The 18,651-nt window shown below is 41.6% G+C and overlaps 1 protein-coding gene across 1 annotated transcript; it reads right to left on the bottom strand.

The window, feature by feature from the left end:
• Positions 1-215: 215 nt before the first annotated feature.
• BMP10 (bone morphogenetic protein 10) lies at positions 216-4,893 on the bottom strand. The gene is made up of 2 exons (XM_048513303.1): positions 4,587-4,893; positions 216-1,924 (listed from the first exon to the last, which is right to left on the bottom strand). Exons 1-2 carry the CDS (start codon positions 4,891-4,893, stop codon positions 981-983), a joined length of 1,251 nt encoding a protein of 416 aa, XP_048369260.1. The 3' UTR covers positions 216-980.
• Between the last annotated feature and the right edge of the window lie 13,758 nt (positions 4,894-18,651).

Raw genomic sequence — 18,651 nt, forward strand, 5'->3', positions numbered from 1 at the left:
CCTCTCTGGTAGAGTTTTATTGATAGTTTTAATGTTGGACGCCAAGTAGTTTATGTAGAACGCTGTAATTTTATGTTTTTATGTTTGATGATGTTATTTAATGATATTATTTATTATTGCTATTGTTGCTATGTAACATTATCCTGTTGTTCACCGCCCAGAGCCCTTAGGGGATAGGGCGGTATATAAATATAATCAATCAATCAATCAATCAATCAACACAAGCCCAACGTGAAATTACACGGGCATCTCATCTGTGTGCCCACTGAACAGTCATGAAACCCACCCCCCCTCTGAATTGATTGTTGTTCCACTGAGGCAGTTTTTATTGCATCTTTTAGGTTCATGAGAACTTGTTAACCATTCTTTTGATGCAGTGTGATAAAATGGGTAAAAAGTGGGAAATAACTCTCAGCATTTCAAACTTTGGGGTTTACTAGTTTATACCATCAGCAGGATCCAATAATAACCTCTTTTCCCAACTATGCCACTCCATACAGGGGATGCTTAGAATTCTTCCTGGCCAGGGTGTGGCAGGTGGAGGTCAGAGAAAGCCTTCAGAGATATGACTTCGCTAAGCCCATACCATTTTTACATTCTGGGGAAGTTATATTTTGTAGGGGGGCTTATAAACAGCATCCCCATTTACTGTCTTACATTGCACACTTTAAAAACAACCACCACCTTTGTCACTGGTATTGTCTAAAACAGCATGAAACACAACCCCATTCATCCAAGTCAAGAAGGCAGCAAAGGGCCAGTTCACTCAATACAACGTCCCTTTTGTGTCCTGAACTTTGTATCATGTGAATAAGCCTAAATATATATCCCCTCTGATCTGCTGCCTGCTCCAATTATCTATACATGCCTCACTTAAATAGGCTGATTTAAATATGTACAAATCAAAACTGTACAAATTTACAGGTCAGGCAATTAAATACTCAGAGGCCAAAGGTGCCATGCAAAGGGGCCCCCTGCTACTATCGGCAGCCGCATTCCAATACTGACATATCATCATAGTTCAGTTTGTAGGTAACCACACCTTTATCCAAGTAAAGCAAAGAGATGGGAGCCAGCTTGGTAGGTACACAACAGGCCGGAGAAGCTTTCTGGGGATCATTCAAGTGAACCAAAGTCCGGGCCATGGCATAGGTGGTTGTGAGTTGATCATCCAGAGGGTACGAGCATGCTCCCTTGCACTGGTATGCTTCGTAAGATTGTGGAGCAATGATCCAGGAATCCCAGCCAATCTCCTTGAAATCTACAAGGAGCGAAGTCCTTTTGCAACTGCTCCCAGCATTCCTTCTTATGCGGGAAGTTGAGTCGTAGATAATGTTGGACCTCATCTGAAGAATTTTCTCTTCGCTGGGTCTGGTATAGAAATCATTCACATCTAGGTCCTGCAGATCTTGCATCTTCTCATGCTGTATCATCTCATTCAATTCATGCCTTTCTTCTTTCTTGGCATGGCCTTGGTCATCTGAAAACACAATTAATAAAGGCTCGTGTTTGGCCCCTTCATTGATGTCTATATCTACTTTTCCTCGTTCGTCAGGCTCCTCTCCTCCTCTGTTCTCAATCTGCACTTCTAGCCGATGAGTGGTTGAGTCTGAGTGATGCCATTTCCTGATGGCCTCTGTGACCTCAAATGTTTTCCATTCATTGTCAGTGCTGTGGATGTGTCTGGATGCCAGCACTCTCATTTTATTCTCTCCTTTCTTCTTCTCTTCTCCATGTTCGTTCTCCAGCCCTTCAAAAATTGTGACCCTTCTGTTCAGACCACCGTTACGCATTCTCTCGTCCTCCGCCAAGATGTAGAGCCTCAGTTCTGCCTTGGTTATCTTCTCATGGTGAGGGACAGAGATGTTAAAAAGAAGAGGGTATCTCCGTATTCCATGAAAGTGGACAGGATACAAAATCTGTTCTGGTGATTAAAAATAAACATTTATTACACTTCTGCCTTGTAAATGTATGGATACATGTCTGCACTGCGAATTTAAAGCAAATTGAATCTGACTTGACTATCTTTCAAGAATCTTGGTGCATAGTACTTTAACAAGAAGATCAGTTAACACATTCTTCTTTTTATTCTGCTTTTCTGTCCTCTGAAATTTCTGTTTTATATGATTCCTTTTGTGGCCATAGAAAAAATGAGATAAGGTTAATGCAAAAGAAAACAGAGCTTCTTAAGCCGTTTTCACTAACTGTGTGTCAAAATTGGCTTGATAGCTTACAATGGAAATTTGTACAAGAAAGTTGGAGCAATGTACAATGGGTAAAATCAAGATTTTCTAGGAAAAGGAAACGAAGTCACAAAGAGCAAATCTATAATATTATGTGTGGAGAACCAGCACTTGATATGAGCACTGTATAAATTACTTAGTAAAGACCATTTGACAGTGCTGGTTTTTTTTGAGAAGGGTGCATTTTTAAAAAAACTGCAGGGGGTCTAGGTGCAGAAGTGCATTTTGAATTATCTGTTTTCTTCAGTAATGGTCATGTCACGATATATTCCATTATATTGTAATATATGTATGTGTTTTGCAGAAATGTCCAATTAACAATCTGCTCAACAAAACACTTATGGTGAAATATTTTCGTATCAGGATATTCATGGTGACACATGAGTATGTTTTTAACTGGTTTATGGATTATTCAGTCACAAGGTGGACCAACTTAGATGTGACGTTGAGAAAGGACCAACTTAGTTGAGTAAGGACCGACTTAGATGTGACATTGAGAAAGCTGGTAATGGATTTTCCATTTTATTTAAGTGGAAAGAGCAGTACCTGATATGGGGATCAGACAGGGAATATAGCACAGGGGAAGGGGTTTAAACGTCTTGCAGTTGGTTCTCTGAAACTCTTGTTTGCCACACAGAGAATGGACTTAGAGATACCCACAGGACAAAGAACTATTGATGGGGATTGTCTAATTCTGAGAAAATAACACAGAGTTAAAGTTTCCTTTTCCTCATGTCTTGTTTGGTATTGTTTTAAAAACTTGTATTGCTGTCCACCAAAAGTGCATACGCAAAGAGGGATTAATTGATCTTAATACAATACAATACAAAAAACTTGCATTGCTCTCCACCAGAAGTGCATACGCAAAGAGGGATTGATTGATCTTGTTTTGTTTTGTTGTGGTTTAGGCATAAATACTTTGGCAGTTAAGCCACACTGAAAAGTCTCAAAGCCCATTTAATATCATGCTACACCATTATTTATTTTTCTTAAACGCTGGCATTTGCAAATAACAGCCTACATTACACACCAATTTGAACACAGTGTTAGATTTTAGGCCAGTTTAGTTCCATTGACTTCAGTGATTTAAACGGAAATATTCTATTCATCAGGAAGTCTTCCATGTAGATGATCACAGCATCACCGTTATCTAACATGAATGCATAGATTTCCCTCTAGTTTCTAGTGCAATATTAATGAAATGGACAAACTGGTGTTTGTTTATTTTCAGAACCTCAATATAAAATGATTATTAGGTATCAAAACAATGTATAAAAACATGCAATTCTTGCAAAAAAAAAAGTAAGTGAAACCTTGGTAATTGTCTACATGTTGAATTCTTCATTTTTCTGTTTTCTTGCAAGAAAATAGTAAACAAAACTTTCTGAAACTTTCCTTCCTTTCCACCTAGACTTCTAACAGGTTTTAATCTTTTTAAAGCTTTTTTTAAAAATCAGACATCAGCCTATCCATGTAAACACCATTGATAGGTACTGTTATTACATTATTCTATATAAACTTTCTAGAAAACAAATGCAGTTAGAAGAGGAGTTATATCTCACTTTTCTCTACCTTTAAGGAATCCCAAAGCTGCTTCCTTTCCCTTCCCCATAACAAACACCTTGTAAAGTGGAGGTGGGGGGGACTCAAACCTGGTTCCCAGATTACAGTTGGCTGCTCTTAGCCATTATGCCTGGCTGGTTGATGCAAATTTGGTACAAGTTTGATCAGAAGACAATATCCAGTTAATGGACATAATCCACTTGGAAGTTCTACCACCCATGATCTATTGAAATGAATGGAAGATAATAGAAATGCAAGATAATAGAAATGGTCTTGCAAAAAACTCTCAATGATTTCTATTGGTGTCATGCAGAGGAATTTCTGGGTGGGTTTTGGCTATTGTAATTCCATCTGGAAAAGATGAAAAATTACTTCTGTAGTGTAGATATCTTAAATACAGTGAAGGTATCATAAATGTGGTATGGCTGAGTAAGATCCCTTTTTCCTTTTTTGGTCTCAATATCTAAGCATTGTTGTAACATCCAACCTTTTAAAAAAATAGTTATATCTAGAGATTGGCCAGACAACAGAGGATCTAGGAAATAGTTCTTGCTTCAAACAGTTTGCAGCATGAAAATCAACTTTCCATTATATGGCAAGCAAACCCACTAACTTACATTAGCTGGATCACTTTGGTGTTTTGCTTCAAATATTCATCTTGATCTCATTAAGGTAACAGTTGTTCTCTTTCACCAATCTAGTCATCATCTAATTATTGGAAACATGGGGATTAAAATCGTAGAAAAACATGCTTTGTTCTCTGAGGATCTCAGAACTTACCTTCATTTTTGAAGCTTCTAACAATGTTGGCAGATGGCATTGATGTCTTATCAGTGGCAAACCTGTTGTAGAGCTCTAACATATATTCTGGAGGGTCCACCTTGACTGCTTCTTGCATGGGAATGTCAGAGAGGTTAAGTGCCTTCAGCAACGCATTTTGCAAATTTTGAAGCAGCACATCCTGTTCATCAAAAAATGGCATGTCTTCCTCTAAAAGAGGTACATCTAGGCTCATGATGGGACTGCAGTTTGCAAGGTGGACCAGAAAAGAGAGGGTTGCCCAGATCTGAAAGGCTACAGAATCCATTCTTTTGTTCTAGCTGGCCACAGTACTCAACAAGTTTTAGCTCTGGTGCTGTCTAAGTAGCTGTTGTAGCCCTAGCGATGGATATATACGGCTTGTGTCAGAGAGTTGACAAGTTTGGAAATTCTTTGCTTGTGATCAGTCTCCCTCCCCCCCCCTTTCATCGAGGTCTTAGTAATTGGCCTGCTCTGTCTTCTATGGTAGCGCCCTTATCTTCTCTAGTGTAAGCTGTTCACCAGCTTTCTGTTGCTATCTCACAATCCTTTCTCTTAATGAGCATTTTGTAAACATTCCACATTTGGATGCTATGAAACAAAGCAAAATTTCCTCTTCTGCAGAAGACCCGATTCTCCCCTTCCTCTCTTGCTGCTTGATTTGTTTGGCCTGGCTGGACATTTTTAAACCACAAATCTTTGTTACAGTTTCAGCTAAATATATGTACAACACCACACCCATGCTCCGTAGTGTTAACAAGTTTCTGCTAGTACAACAAAGCATGTATTTTACAGAAGCAGGTAGACCTTTGAGATGTTTTAGTTCAGCTTCATCCATCTTCTCCAAGGGGAGATCACAAAAACAAACAGATAGATAGACAGATAGATGGATGGATGGACAGATAGATGGACGGACGGACGGACGGACGGAGCAAGGTGGAAGATGTTCAGAAAATGGAAAAGTGACATTGGAAAGGAAAGAGTTCTATACTCAAAATAAACATTCCCTGTTTAGGATGAATTAGAGCCACTGATGGCCATTTTTAAAAATCAAATACTCAGTCCCTTAGGAACCAAATGTTTTATGCCAATAAAGGTTTTAAACTGAATTGAATGGATGTAGTTCTTCCATGCACTTCTTCCAGTGCATTACCCTCCCCATGTTCCAGGAAATTGTTTGGTATGCCAGTATGCCACTGCCCAATAATGCTTCTCACTTTGCATGTGGCTCCCCCTTGAAACAGCTGCTGCTGAAGAAAATGGTGGATAAACTGTGAGTCTCCCTGAGCTGCAGGCCTCATGCAAGGGATGGAAGAGGTCTCCAATAATCACCTGCCTTTTTCTGTTGTCTGTGGGCTCTCCTTTAAAAGGAAAGCCAAACTGGTTGTAGAGAAGATAGAGTAAAACTACCACCACCACTGAAGCCACTCAGGAAAGGAGCAAGTGAGATTGATAATGATTTTACCCATCTACTTTGACTTTCACAGCCAAGCTGTTCTTATCTGGGGGCCTTGGCAGTCTCACTCTCTCACTTGAGCTCCTATGCCTCATGCTGAAGAGAGGGTGGGAAGGCTGAGAGAGAAGCCCTTTCCTCACTCCAGATACACAAGAGCCGGCTAAATTTCAACAGTGGTGAGAAGAGACAACCCTACATGCACAAAGATATTCTTAATTTCAAAGATTTCGGTTCTATATTCAGTTGTTATAGATACACTATTGTGTGTGTGCTTGGTGTGGTGATGCACAGGGCACACAGTTGTGTGGCTCTTTTGGTGAATTGTGAATGTGGCTCTCAACCAGTCAGAGAGTGAATTTCACTGATCTGATGATTTGAGAGGGACAGTCTTAACTGAGATTCTCAGATATCATTTGCTCTGTGTGTGTGCGTGCGTGCGTGTTCGTACAGGTGTAGCGCTGTCACGTCACTTCTGACTCAAGTCAACCCTATGAATATGTCCTCCAAAATGTCCTACTGTTAACAGTCTTGCTCAGGTCTTGCAACTTGGGGGGGGGGGGGGATAGCTTCCTTTATAGATTCAATCCATAATGTGTCTTCCTATTTTCCAGCTGCCTTCAACCTTTCCTAACATTATTGTTTCTGGTTTTCTTATTATGTGACGAAAGTATAACAGCCTCAGTTTAGTCATTTTAGGGGGTGGGCACGTCTTTGATATCTCAGCTGTGACCATTCTGTCTTGAGTGGCACTGCTAGGAGTTTGGCCTCTTGACGGAGTCTAGACCCCTTATTGTATTGCTCCCTCTCAAACCCACTCAACACAAAATCCAAAAGAGGATTTTTTGCTATAGGTGTTCAAAATATGAAGATCAAAGTCTGTTTCTGGTATTTTGAGCTTCAAGTTCTACACAAATGGTTAACATTTATTTAAACGTTTGAAGACCTTTCTCTGATTAGAACTGGATAACAAGCTTGTGACACATTTTCCTGAAATAGCTTTCAAAATACAAAATCATATTTCCTGTTAAATGCCATAAGTTTAAGCCCTTCAGGCTGTTGGAGGAGAGAGCTGTGTACATGATATTTGTTATGACCTCCTAGGTGCCAACATTAATTTTAGAAGGCTAATTCAAACTTTCAAATTATTATTTTAGCAAATATCATGCTTAGGAGATTTTTGGCCTGAGTGGATGACCCAAAGCCCAATTAGATGCTACAAAAGTGACTCACTCAACCATGAGTGGTAAGCAGAGAAAGCATGCTTAGCCTTTCCTTCCCTGTCCCACCCAGTTCATATGCATGCAGACTTACAGCACCATCCTAAACCCAAATCTTGCCCCCCAAGATGCCTGCTGTTCATATCCCATCAAAAGCCCTGGTAAACAAAGTAAACAAGCCTTGTAGTCCATCCTGAAGATCACTAGTGAAGGGCCTCCCCTCACTTCTTCAGGGAGTTCTTTCCACAAGGTGGGAACCATGATGGATGGGTGAGTGGGTGGGTGGGTGGGTGGGAAATCTGGGCTCTAGTCTATAGTAGGCAAACTGCTCAAGTTGCTGGCCCCAAGTTGGGAATCACATGGAATGTGGGACCTGAGGAGGGTAGAGCTTGTGGAGGGAAAGTTCTTCCATGGGGTATAATGAATTCCATAGAATTCATCTTCCAAAGTGGTCATTTTCTCCAGCTGAAGTAATCTCCATCGCCTGGAGATCAGACATAATAATGGGAGATCTCCAGCCACCACCTGCAGGTTGGCAACCCTATAGACCACCCTAAGTGGGAGTACAGCCAGAAGACCACAGCACAGATGGCCCAAGCCCATAGAGAGCTTAAATGTCACAACCAGCACCTTGAACAGAACTCAGAAACAAGCTGACACCCGAATGGACCTTCCATTGGCAATTGCTACTGATCTTGTACTCTTGTTGAAGAAACAGTGGAAGACCAACAGATTCCCCTTAAGAGGTCTGTTGGTGAAACATGTAGGGAATTTTTAGTTGAGTAATAAAATATAATTTTTCATTTACTTGCACCATCAGCCTTGGCCTTTTTTCTCTAAGTGACTGATGAAGTGACCCTTTAATTTTCGTCTCAAAATGAGCAATATATGTTCCCATCACCTAGCACCTGACAGTAGACCAACTGCTGCATTTTGGACCAGTTGTAGTTTCTGAATTGTCTTCAAGGACAGTGCAAAGTCCTTGAGCATTACAATAATCTAACCATGAGGTTACAGAGATCAGCGTGGCCAGGTTGGCTGAGTTTAAGAAAAAAGATTGTTGGTAATCCAGCTGCAGTTGATAGAAGGTGCTCAGCCAGTGCAACAATCTGCTTTTCAAACAACAGTTCTGCTCATCTTTGTATAAGGCGTGTGATCGAAGAACTCAGTAAATTCAAGTGCAGGGGTGCAGAGAAAGCATCAGCTCCCAGAGGAAGCTGTTTGTTCTGTCTAATTAGTCTCTGCTCTGAGCTTGCCTTCTTGCAATCAGGAAGTGCTCCAGAACAGTGACTGATGTGGAAGTGCAAAGGTTGACTCCTCCTCCTCCTCCTCCTCTCTTACACGCTCTAAAGTAATCCTGTTTTGGGTGTAAGAGGGGACTGTGCCTCCCATTGTAAAAAAAGAGCCTAAGCTATCACAACTTTGAGACGTAAATTCTGACCTTCCCAAATTGGCTAGCAAGATGCAGCGTTCATACGTCTCCTGTTTGGCAGTGATATTTGTATCTATATATGTGCTGCTCTGGATAACCACTTGAAGATGACCCATCATTGCTGGGTTCCTTGAACTATGGCTGGTATGAAGCTTTCTAAAAGATGTACTTGAAACTGGAGAAATTCCTCCTGTTGCACATTAGCAGAAGCTGGCTGATGCATGAAGTAACCACTGGATATGACATGGGAGATAAAAGAGGATACGACATGGACAGTGTGATGAGCAAGCGACAGGCTAACTAAAATTAGTATCCGGCCCCTTCCGCACACGCAAAATAATGCGTTTTCAAACCACTTTCACAACTGTTTGCAAGTGGATTTTGCCATTCCGCACAGCTTCAAAGAGCACTGAAAGCAGTTTGAAAGTGCATTATTCTGCATGTGCAGAATGAGCCTCCGTTTCTGCATCTCTCAAAAACTGACTTCCTATCTATTGCATCTCATTGCTGGACTCTGTTGTCTCCATAAATGGACCATTCCTAACTTTTATAAAGGCACTTCTTAAGGTTGAAGATGTCCCCGGTCAAATAAAACTATGCAAAGAAGATCCAGGTCCTTTTAATAGCAGCATTCATGCTCATCGGCATTTTGCAGAATAAGAAAAACAAAAAAAACCCCAAACCATTTACAATTAACAGTCTTGCCCAGACAACTATTGATGCATAGAGGGGAAAGGATGGGATCATATCTACTGACCATACCTCCAACCTCCACACATTGGTCAGGTATTCTGCAGAGAGCATTCATGCATATCGGCTCTGTGCAAAACTTATCCACATGTGAGGTCTGAACACACAGTCAGCAAGCATGATTTTTCTCCTTCATGCACTGATTCTCCCCAAGTCAGTCACAGTAATCTGCACAGGTATTAACTTTTGACAGTGCAGGAAACAACAGGGGGAAGAAAGGGAGATGAGAAAAACAGGAAGAGTGTGAGGATATATGGTTACATAATACACTGATGAAGCATAACCAGTATAATGATTAATGGTTTAAAAAGCAAACTTGCCCTTTCATTTACTGGGAAAATTCCCAGAGGGCCATTATTCTGGAGGGCTGCAGCCAGCCAATACCCTGTTTCCCCAAAAATAAGACCTATCCTGAAAATAAGCCCTAGCATGATTTTTTTAGGATTTTTGGAGGATACTTGAAATATAAGCCCTACTCCCAAAATAAGCCCTGGTTACAGATTTCCTAGCGCAGATGATCTGGTCACGTGGGGTGGCGCAAAATCATGGGGGGGGGGGGATAAGGCATCCCCTGAAAATAAGCCCTAACGCATCTTTTGGTGCAAAAATTAATATAAGACCCTGTCTTATTTTCGGGGAAACACAGTAGCAAGCTGACTCAAGCACTAAGGGACTAGTACTACTTTAGGGGCTGCTCAGCTTAGACCTGGCCAGGAACAAGTGTTCAGTTTCAGGAACAAGTGTTGCCTTCTGCCAAACCACCTCCAGCAGGGTCTTGCCCAACACATAACACATGAATGGAACCCAACTGGCTAGGCCACTTGGCTTGGACCTGACTAGTGTTGGTGCAACAGGAAGTCATGGGCAAACATACGCCTGTTATTGTTGCTGTTGGCCAGAGGTTGGGCCATTTTAACATTCTAATCAATCCCTTATTGTGGAGGGAATAGAACTGCATTTTAATTTTTCTTTGAGATTATTCGAAGCTCATCTGGTCAATAGAAGATTCTACAATAAAGAAACTCTTTTTCTCTAGAAGGGGAGGAAGTTCTCATTGAACATTTTTGGAATTCTCCTGCTGTCAAGCCATATTTTCGTTGTGACTTTGGTATTCATTTGGGTGTCAGATAAGCTGAAAAGAGTATCTCCCATGACATTGACAAAAGCAAGACAACAGCCCAAACTCTTTTCACAAATTTCCAACTTATTGTCTGCCTCTCTTGACTGTGGTGCTATTTCAAGACCCGCGTTCTTATCATTAATGAGAATTCCAGTCCCAAACTCAATGAACCCTTCAGCATCAAGATTCCCAGGAGCGATTTTTCTCAGTCTTTATAGCAAGGCATTTTTGTAGTCTGCTCTGGAGATTTGTCTCCACGCTTCCTTGTTGGGTGTTATTGGTTTGACAAACAGGCATTTTCGTTTATATTTTGTGCTGACTCTAGTTGTCAATGACAAACATTTAAAGAGTAGTAAAAGTCTCCACCAGTGACACAACTTTTTTGGTAGCGCTCTGACAAGGAAAGAAAAGTCAAGCTAGAGAAATTGTGTTGAAAATGATAATTGCCATAGCTAAAAAATCCGGAGAGGAAAAAGAGTTTTCAGAACAATATGGAATTCTCTGACTACTATGTGCTATGTTGCCAGTCTGTTTACATTCCTACAACAACTAGAGTTCTTTGCTAGAAATGCTGATCAGTGTTCAAAGTTGGTTGGCTTGCACTGTATGGAACATGGGATTTTTTGGCCAGGAGGGCTTCAGCCATCTCCCTCTAAAGGGCACATTTTCAGTCCTTGCAAATCTACTAGAGGGGGAAGAAAAAGCTCAGTTTCTAGCAGAAGAAAAATAATTTGCTGCTGTGTGAAACAGATCTCTCTCCTCCTCTTGCATGCATACACAGAAGAAAGATAGACACCATTTCAGGCTAGAGATTGGAACCTTCAGTACCTGTAGACCTACCTCTAAGCAGCTGAGTCACGACTTTGCTGCCGCTGTTTGCTGATGTACATTTTTTAACCCGTGAAGAACAGAAGCAGAACATTCTGTGGTGAGAAGGGAAGGATCAGTATGCATACCCTCCTCAATATTTGACCCTGCTCTCCATTCCTCTCTATGGTTCCTATTGTTCACAGATGTCCTGGAGATCTGTTTCCCTTGCCCCTCAGAATGTGACACCTGCCAGAGGTTTGGAATACTGCAGTATCAGATGTTATAGGTAACAACCAGGACTCTGAATTGTACTTGGAAACTAACCGGCAGCCAATGTAGATGCAATGAGAGCAGTGTGCTCTCAGAATCTTGTCCCTATCAGTAATCTAACTGCAGTTTCTGAACATTCTTCAAAGGCGTCAGCATGTTGCAGTAGTCAGTGTCAGCATGTTACAGTAGTCTTGCGTAGATGCCACTCAGACCTGAGCAACTCTGGCTATATCTTGGGTGCTGTGTGGTTTCCGGGCTGTATGGCTGTGTTCTAGCAACATTCTCTCCTGACGTTTTGCCTGCATCTGTGGCTGGCATCTTCAGAGGATGGTATATATCTTCAGAGGATGGTATATATCTGGCTATATCTCTTTTGTTCATTGCCATTGCAGCTGGTAAACCAACCACAGCTAGTTAAAGTCATCCCTGGCCAAGGTTGCCTCTAGGATAGCTAGGAGCAAACCCAGGTGCACTTACAAGCCTTGAGCCTTGGATTTTAGGGACAGTACAACCCCGTCCAATAGAGGTACAACACCCATTCCTACATCAACTATGTTTCTGACCAACAGTGATATTAATCTTTTCTGGATTAGGTCTTAGCTTCCTTTGCCACACAAAGTTCACTGCTGATTCCAAGGACTGGCTCTGTTACGAAGCCAGCTGAGACAGTTGCCACAGGCAAAAGACTTGGGTGGGTGGTAACCTCCTACTAGTGGGTTCTAGATCAGATCAGGCCTGAACTCTCCCTATAAAGTGAAATTATCAAACTGAGGTTATCATATGTTGATCACATTATAAGACAAGAGTCACTGAAAAAAGCAAGAATGCTAGGAAAAGTTAAAGGCCCAACATGAGATGGATCAACTAAATCAAGTAAGCCACATCCCTCAGTCTGCAAGATCTGATCAATGCTGTTAACAATAGGACGCTTTGGAGGTCATTAACTCATAGGGTCACTGTACGTCGGAAGCAACTTGATGGCATTTAACACACGCAGCCTTCCACTGTATTCATGCTTTGCTTCCCATTCCAGCTCTGCTTCTATCAGCAGACCTACACCCACAATTAAAAAAAATGCCACATTGCAAAGCAGAAGCTTCCTTGGGTAGTGGGAAAACACAACCCATTATTAGCAAAGTACAGCCCTCTTTAAAAACAGCACAGCAAGCCTAACAAACCATATAGGGCTTCTCAGACTTTCATGAAATTCCTTCCTGTTGCAAGTTTGGCAGTAATCAGTGGGATTGTCACAGCAACCCAAATGATGATCAAACCCTCCTGAGAGGATGGAATCTCATGAAAGTTTAGGAAGTGCCCTGGAGTATGCACGGCGTGTTGTGTTGTTTTAAAGGGTGGTGGTGGAGACAGGGCAAGAAGCAATTACATGATCCAAAGTCTGGGTAGACCAGATTCCAACTGAGAAATTTGGATTGCAAACCTTTGGCTGAAAACTGGTGAGAGGCTCAGGAGTGAAAATGAGGGAGAAGGGCATTGTGCAATGTTGTGACCCAATTTCTGATTGTGTAACAAAAAGTTATGTAATGGTGTCATACAATGCTCTAGGGGCTTTCCTGTAACTCTCTGGTAAAAACCATAGAGAACAGGGAAATTCCTAGAATGTAACATGATATGGCAATGTCATTTCTGGGTTTCTAGTCAGAAGCAACACTACATGATGCTGTTTCCCCCCATTTTTCCACCTGCCACTCCACTGGGCATCAGTGGGGGGATTGGGACACTGGTGGAGATTTGCCCTCTAGCACTAGGACAGAGGTGCAGGTGAAAGTGAATTTGGGGGAACAAAATAACGGATTACAAACAAGTTCAGTGTGTATGCAATAATACATGACAAGTAGAAACCAGAGGGGCAACAAACCCTTTCTGAAAACAATGTGGCTTCCAACTTGAGTGCATTTGTATAAATGACCCTCTACGTGATTGTGTGGGCAGTTGGTACTACCTGTTTGCGGAGTACCCAGTTTGACTACAAAGTGGATGAGTGAGCAGGGGCTTCCTCCTGCCTGCTCACTTTGTTCCTTTTTTCTCAAGCTCGCTTGGCAGTTACAAGTGCTCTATGAGGTGTGGAAGGCCGTTTATCTCATCGAGTACATGGCACAGCCTCCCCTCTCCCCAGCAGCCCCTGGTGTCAAAGGGACGGGCTTATCTCCAGCTGGTGGCAGAGTGCCTGGCTTAGCTCTCACTGTAATGCCCAAGGGACATCACATTGATGTGTTCCTGTCAAACACCTCGAAGCATTCCTCAGGAAAACGTGACAAACCGCACCAGAGAAAGTTGCACCTGTATCTCCTGGTGCTTTTGTTATGATAATATATTGATTTGATTTTTATAATTACAAAAATTTGTCACCTTGCATGAAGCTTTACCCCGGTTATATATGTTGGAAATAATCATAGCGAAGATATAGTAAAACACAGATTTTGACATATCTCCAGAGAACTCCAAGAAATACCTTCTAATGCTCAGATGAATTTAGTGACTTCATTAATTCATAGGGTAGCCACAAGTCAGAAGTGACTTGATTGCACTTAACACACATTCATGAATCTCCAACTTCTAGGGCAGGGGTAGGGAACCTGCGGCTCTCCAGATGTTCAGGAACTACAATTCCCATCAGCCTCTGGTAGGGGCTGATGGGAATTGTAGTTCCTGAACATCTGGAGAGCCGCAGGTTCCCTACCCCTGTTCTAGGGCCTTCTGATAGACATTTCTTTATATGCGCCCTGAATTTGCTACAAGAAAAGTAGAGAAATGATCTGTTACAACAACTGAATGTTGTCTGCTATTATGAGTACATTCATTCTTTAATTTAACTTACGCTTTTATTGTTCATAATGTGTTGGAAGCTACTCTGAGCCTGTGAAAAGAAGGGAAGGGTACAAGATAAACAACTGAATAAACAAATAAATATGGTACCTGGTTTTGCATCATTTGACAAAAAGTGAAAGCAGAAAGAATGTCGGCGTTTTCACAGATCTGTTTTCAAAACAACATGCTGCGGCATTAAATTCTGATGTCAAACACAGCTGCTTCCACAATACAGTGATATGTCTACTTAGCATTGGGAAATTCCTGAGAGGAGAGACATCAGCAGGATATAATATAGGGTCATCTTCCAAAGAAGCCATTTTCTCCAGAGGAGCTGATTTCTGTATAATTTCTATAATTCCAGGGTATCTCCAGCTCCCACCTGGAGGTTGGCAAGCCTAGCTTACTGCTGTTTTCAAAGGCAAAAATGTTGGATCCATCCATCCATCCATCCATCCATCCATCCATCCATCCATCCATCCATCCATCCATCCATCCATCCATCCATCCATCCATCCATCCATCCATCCATCCATCCATCCATCTTCTATCTATCATCTATCTATCATTATATATGAGTTTACTAAGTATAAAGGGAGGGTTACACGGATATAAAATAAGAAATCCTTTCTTTCCTGTTACACATCTACATTACTGTACAATGGTTACATCTTGTTATCTATCTGCTTTCTCATGGTGGTAGTGGTGGTGGTGTGGTTGTGCTCAAACAAAGGCTCATTCCGCACATGCAGAATAATGCACTTTCAAACTGCTTTCAGTGCTCTTTGAAGCTGTACGGAATAGCAAAATCCACTTTGCAAACAGCGCCAGAAAGTGGTTTTGAAAATCGTGCAATAATCTTTGCATGTGCGGAAGGGGCTTAAAGTTAGACAGAGTTGAATCTTTATAACTTCAGATGTATGTGCTCTCTAACATGTAAGCAATGGCGACCTCACTGACCAATAGCTAATCAATAGACCAGGTCATAAACAGTGACTTCAGCAACACGTTTACATACGAACAGTTAACCCTTTTATAACTGAGCTGTGATAGACACTTGCAAAATCTCAACAAAAAAATTCCACCGTGTGTGTGTGTGTGCGCGCGTGTGTGTGTGTGAGTGTGTGAGTGAGTGAGTGAAAGGGCAAAGCATGGGATAACCACTGTATAGAAGCTCCGCTAAAAAAGCATTCACAGTGACAGGAACAGCAAGTCAGGAATTCCCTGTGAGCATAAGTAGCTTTAAAGTTTCAAGTAAGATCGTTTGTCAATCCTTTATACAACCAAGAATAACAAGACACAGACACAGGATGCAGCGAAAAAGAAAGGGACCCTCAAGTGAACATTCACCCCTTAGGCCTCTCCAGTGTTTCAAAAAGGTCTGCCCAAAGTCACTAAATAGTTTTAAGTTATTTTCCAGTTGTAAACATTTGCCACCTAGTGGTCACCTAATTTTGTAGGAGTATTTTGCTACTGGCCAGTGAAACCCATGAGCAACAATTACCAAACTATTCACAGATAAGCTATGCTCAAGCTCATCATATTTGCTGTCCTTTAAATGGAACTGCCTTTTTTTAAAAAAAAAATCTTTATTTTTCATTTTAAAACAACCACCCCCTTTTTGTTAGAATTAACCCAAAGGTCACATCGTTGTAAGCAGTTTTTCAAATTCCCCAAAACTCTTCATTGTGGTGGATTGCTCAGAAAAAGCCCTTGTGTGTGACCCCCCAGCCAGTGCCAATTGTTGCCACCTGCACATTCTGAGCCAAGCAACATAGCTGGGGGTGACAGGGTAGCAGGCAATGCTTGATCCTGTGGCTGTGGACACCCCTGCTTGCTGGCATTGCCAGTGCTGCTAGGATTTGATCTCCAGGTGACAAGAGATCAGTTCACCTGGAGAAAATTGCCACTCTGGAATATGTGGTGGATGGCAGTATTAGGCCCTATTGAAGCCCCTCCCTTCCCTAAGCCCCACCCTTCTCAGGCTCCACCCTCAAAATCTCCAGGTATTTCCCAACTAGGAGCCTCCAATCCTATTTATAGCTATTATTTAATGTCAATTAATTGAGTTTTATGCCTTGATTTAACATTAGTCATTTGTATGTCTGATTTTGTTTCTATGATTTTGTTGTGTCTTGTTTTCGAGAGCCATCTTGAGCAGATCTCTAAATGAGATATGGAACATGGCAGAGGCGTACCTCCCATTGGGCAAAGTGGGCAGCTGCCCTGGGCGCCACCTTGTGGTGGGTGACAAAATTGCAGGTTTGTGAGGGATTTTGTATTTTCAGTGTTTTTCCGTTTTTGGCCTGCAGGGGGCGCAGATTTTAGGCTAGCAGCACCAAAATTTCAGGGATCTTTTGGGAGACTCTCCTGATGATATCACCCAGGTTTGGTGAGGTTTGGTTTTAGGGGAGTCCAAAGTTATGGACTCCCCAAAGGGCTGAGTGCCTCATCCCCCATTGTTTCCAATGGGAGACCACAGGAGATGGGGGCTACACCTTTGAGGGTCCAGCATATAACTTTGGACCCCCCTGAACTCAGACTTCACCAAATCTGAGTGGGGTTATCATCAGTAGGGATCTCTCTGGGCCGAAGATGCTCTTGGGAAATTTTGGTGCTGCTATCTTAATAATTGCACCCCTGAAGCAACAGGCACCCCCCTAAATTTCCCCAGATCTCTCTTTTTTACAAATTCACTCCCTTCCCACCAATGCTTGTTTTCTTTCTTTCATTCTCTCCAGTGCCTAATAAAGGAATTGGTTGTTGTTGTTGGGTTGTTATTAAATCTACCACCCTTCGGCATGGATTTAAAGGGAGAATCTGAGGGTCCCCAGTTTTAAATAACACCATTTTACGAAATGATGCTGTTTGGGGGTGGATTCCAGCATCACTTTGTTTTAAACTAGGGAGCCCAGTGATTCCTCCCTTTTAAATCCAATTCCTTAAAGGGAGACCCATCTGCCCCCCCCCCCAGTTTAAAATTAACATTGAAAGTGATGCTTTGTTTCCCCCAATTGGGGGGGACTGGGATAAGCAACTTACCATAAAATGTTTTCATAGCAGTAATAAAACATTTTGAAAGCATTTTGAAAATGTTTTCCAAATATTATTTCAGCTGTGTGGCATGGCCCATTGCTATGTTCAGATTTGTGAGTTGGGAGATGTTCTCATAATGTGATGGGTGGACTTTGGAAAGCGACCTGAGTGGAAAAAAATCATTGTTTGGTCATGGTGGGGGAGGGTGGCCACCCATAGGGGGGGGGCATCAAACTCAGGTTTTGCCCAGGGCTCAAGTTCGCCTAGGTACGCCCCTGGAACATGGAACAGTCCACCTGTTCAGGGGACTGAGGACTTGAATCTGAAATGTTTTCTGTATAAGTAAATTGATAAAAAGTTATGTTGCTTTTCCTGATTCCTTCTCTAAAGCTTGAAGAGCATCAGTTTGTGTTTTGGTTCTTGAGTTCATCATGAACAGTTGAATTGAAAATTATTTGAGATTTGTTTAAAAGAGGCTAACAGTGCAATTTAACCCCATTGAATAGGCCTGTGCAAGACTGGGCACGAATCCACATGCAATGAAAAGTGTAGAAACAAATATATGATCCTTAGTCATCTACGTCTCCTTAGTGTAGAAATATAACCCTGTAATTAATAAGATATATATGAAGCTTGTCAGCTTGTTTTTAAAGCTTCATTAGTGTATAAATCTTCCTTTTCACATCTAGAGAAGTTACATGAACTAAGAAATTCTATTTAATTTATTTCTCCCTTCAAAATGAATTTGTTTTCCTTGCTAAGAAGAGAACACACCTCAAATATTGGATAAGGTTTTCTTCTGTGTTAGTTTTTAAGGCAGTACTACAGAATAGCTTTACCCTGGGAATCTTTACAAAGACCTTTAGTCATAACCTATAAGACATTATCATGCTCCAGTATGGTTTGGCTTGAGATAGGTTGATGAAGATTTATTTTACTCAGAATCACTTTTTCGGTGCGCTTCTCAATGTTCTAATTGTAGAGATAAAGTTTTACTTTGTTCAATTGGGATTACTATTTCAAATGCATTTATGAAAGGAGGCAATCATATTTGGAGGTGCAAAAATCTCATCTGATTAGATTTTCACGCTTTGAGGCAAAAGGTGGATTTATCCCCGGCAACAGAAGAG

The sequence above is a fragment of the Sphaerodactylus townsendi genome, linkage group LG12, assembly GCF_021028975.2.
Source record: "Sphaerodactylus townsendi isolate TG3544 linkage group LG12, MPM_Stown_v2.3, whole genome shotgun sequence".
NCBI classification, from domain to species: domain Eukaryota; kingdom Metazoa; phylum Chordata; class Lepidosauria; order Squamata; family Sphaerodactylidae; genus Sphaerodactylus; species Sphaerodactylus townsendi.

Excerpts from the sequence above, each read along its gene's own strand:
- BMP10 (XM_048513303.1), bottom strand. The coding sequence starts at position 4,893 with ATGGATTCTGTAGCCTTTCAGATCTGGGCAACCCTCTCTTTTCTGGTC. Across the intron at positions 1,925-4,586 it reads TAGAAGCTTCAAAAATGAAG|AACAGATTTTGTATCCTGTC; the intron begins GTAAGTTCTGAG and ends TTTAATCACCAG.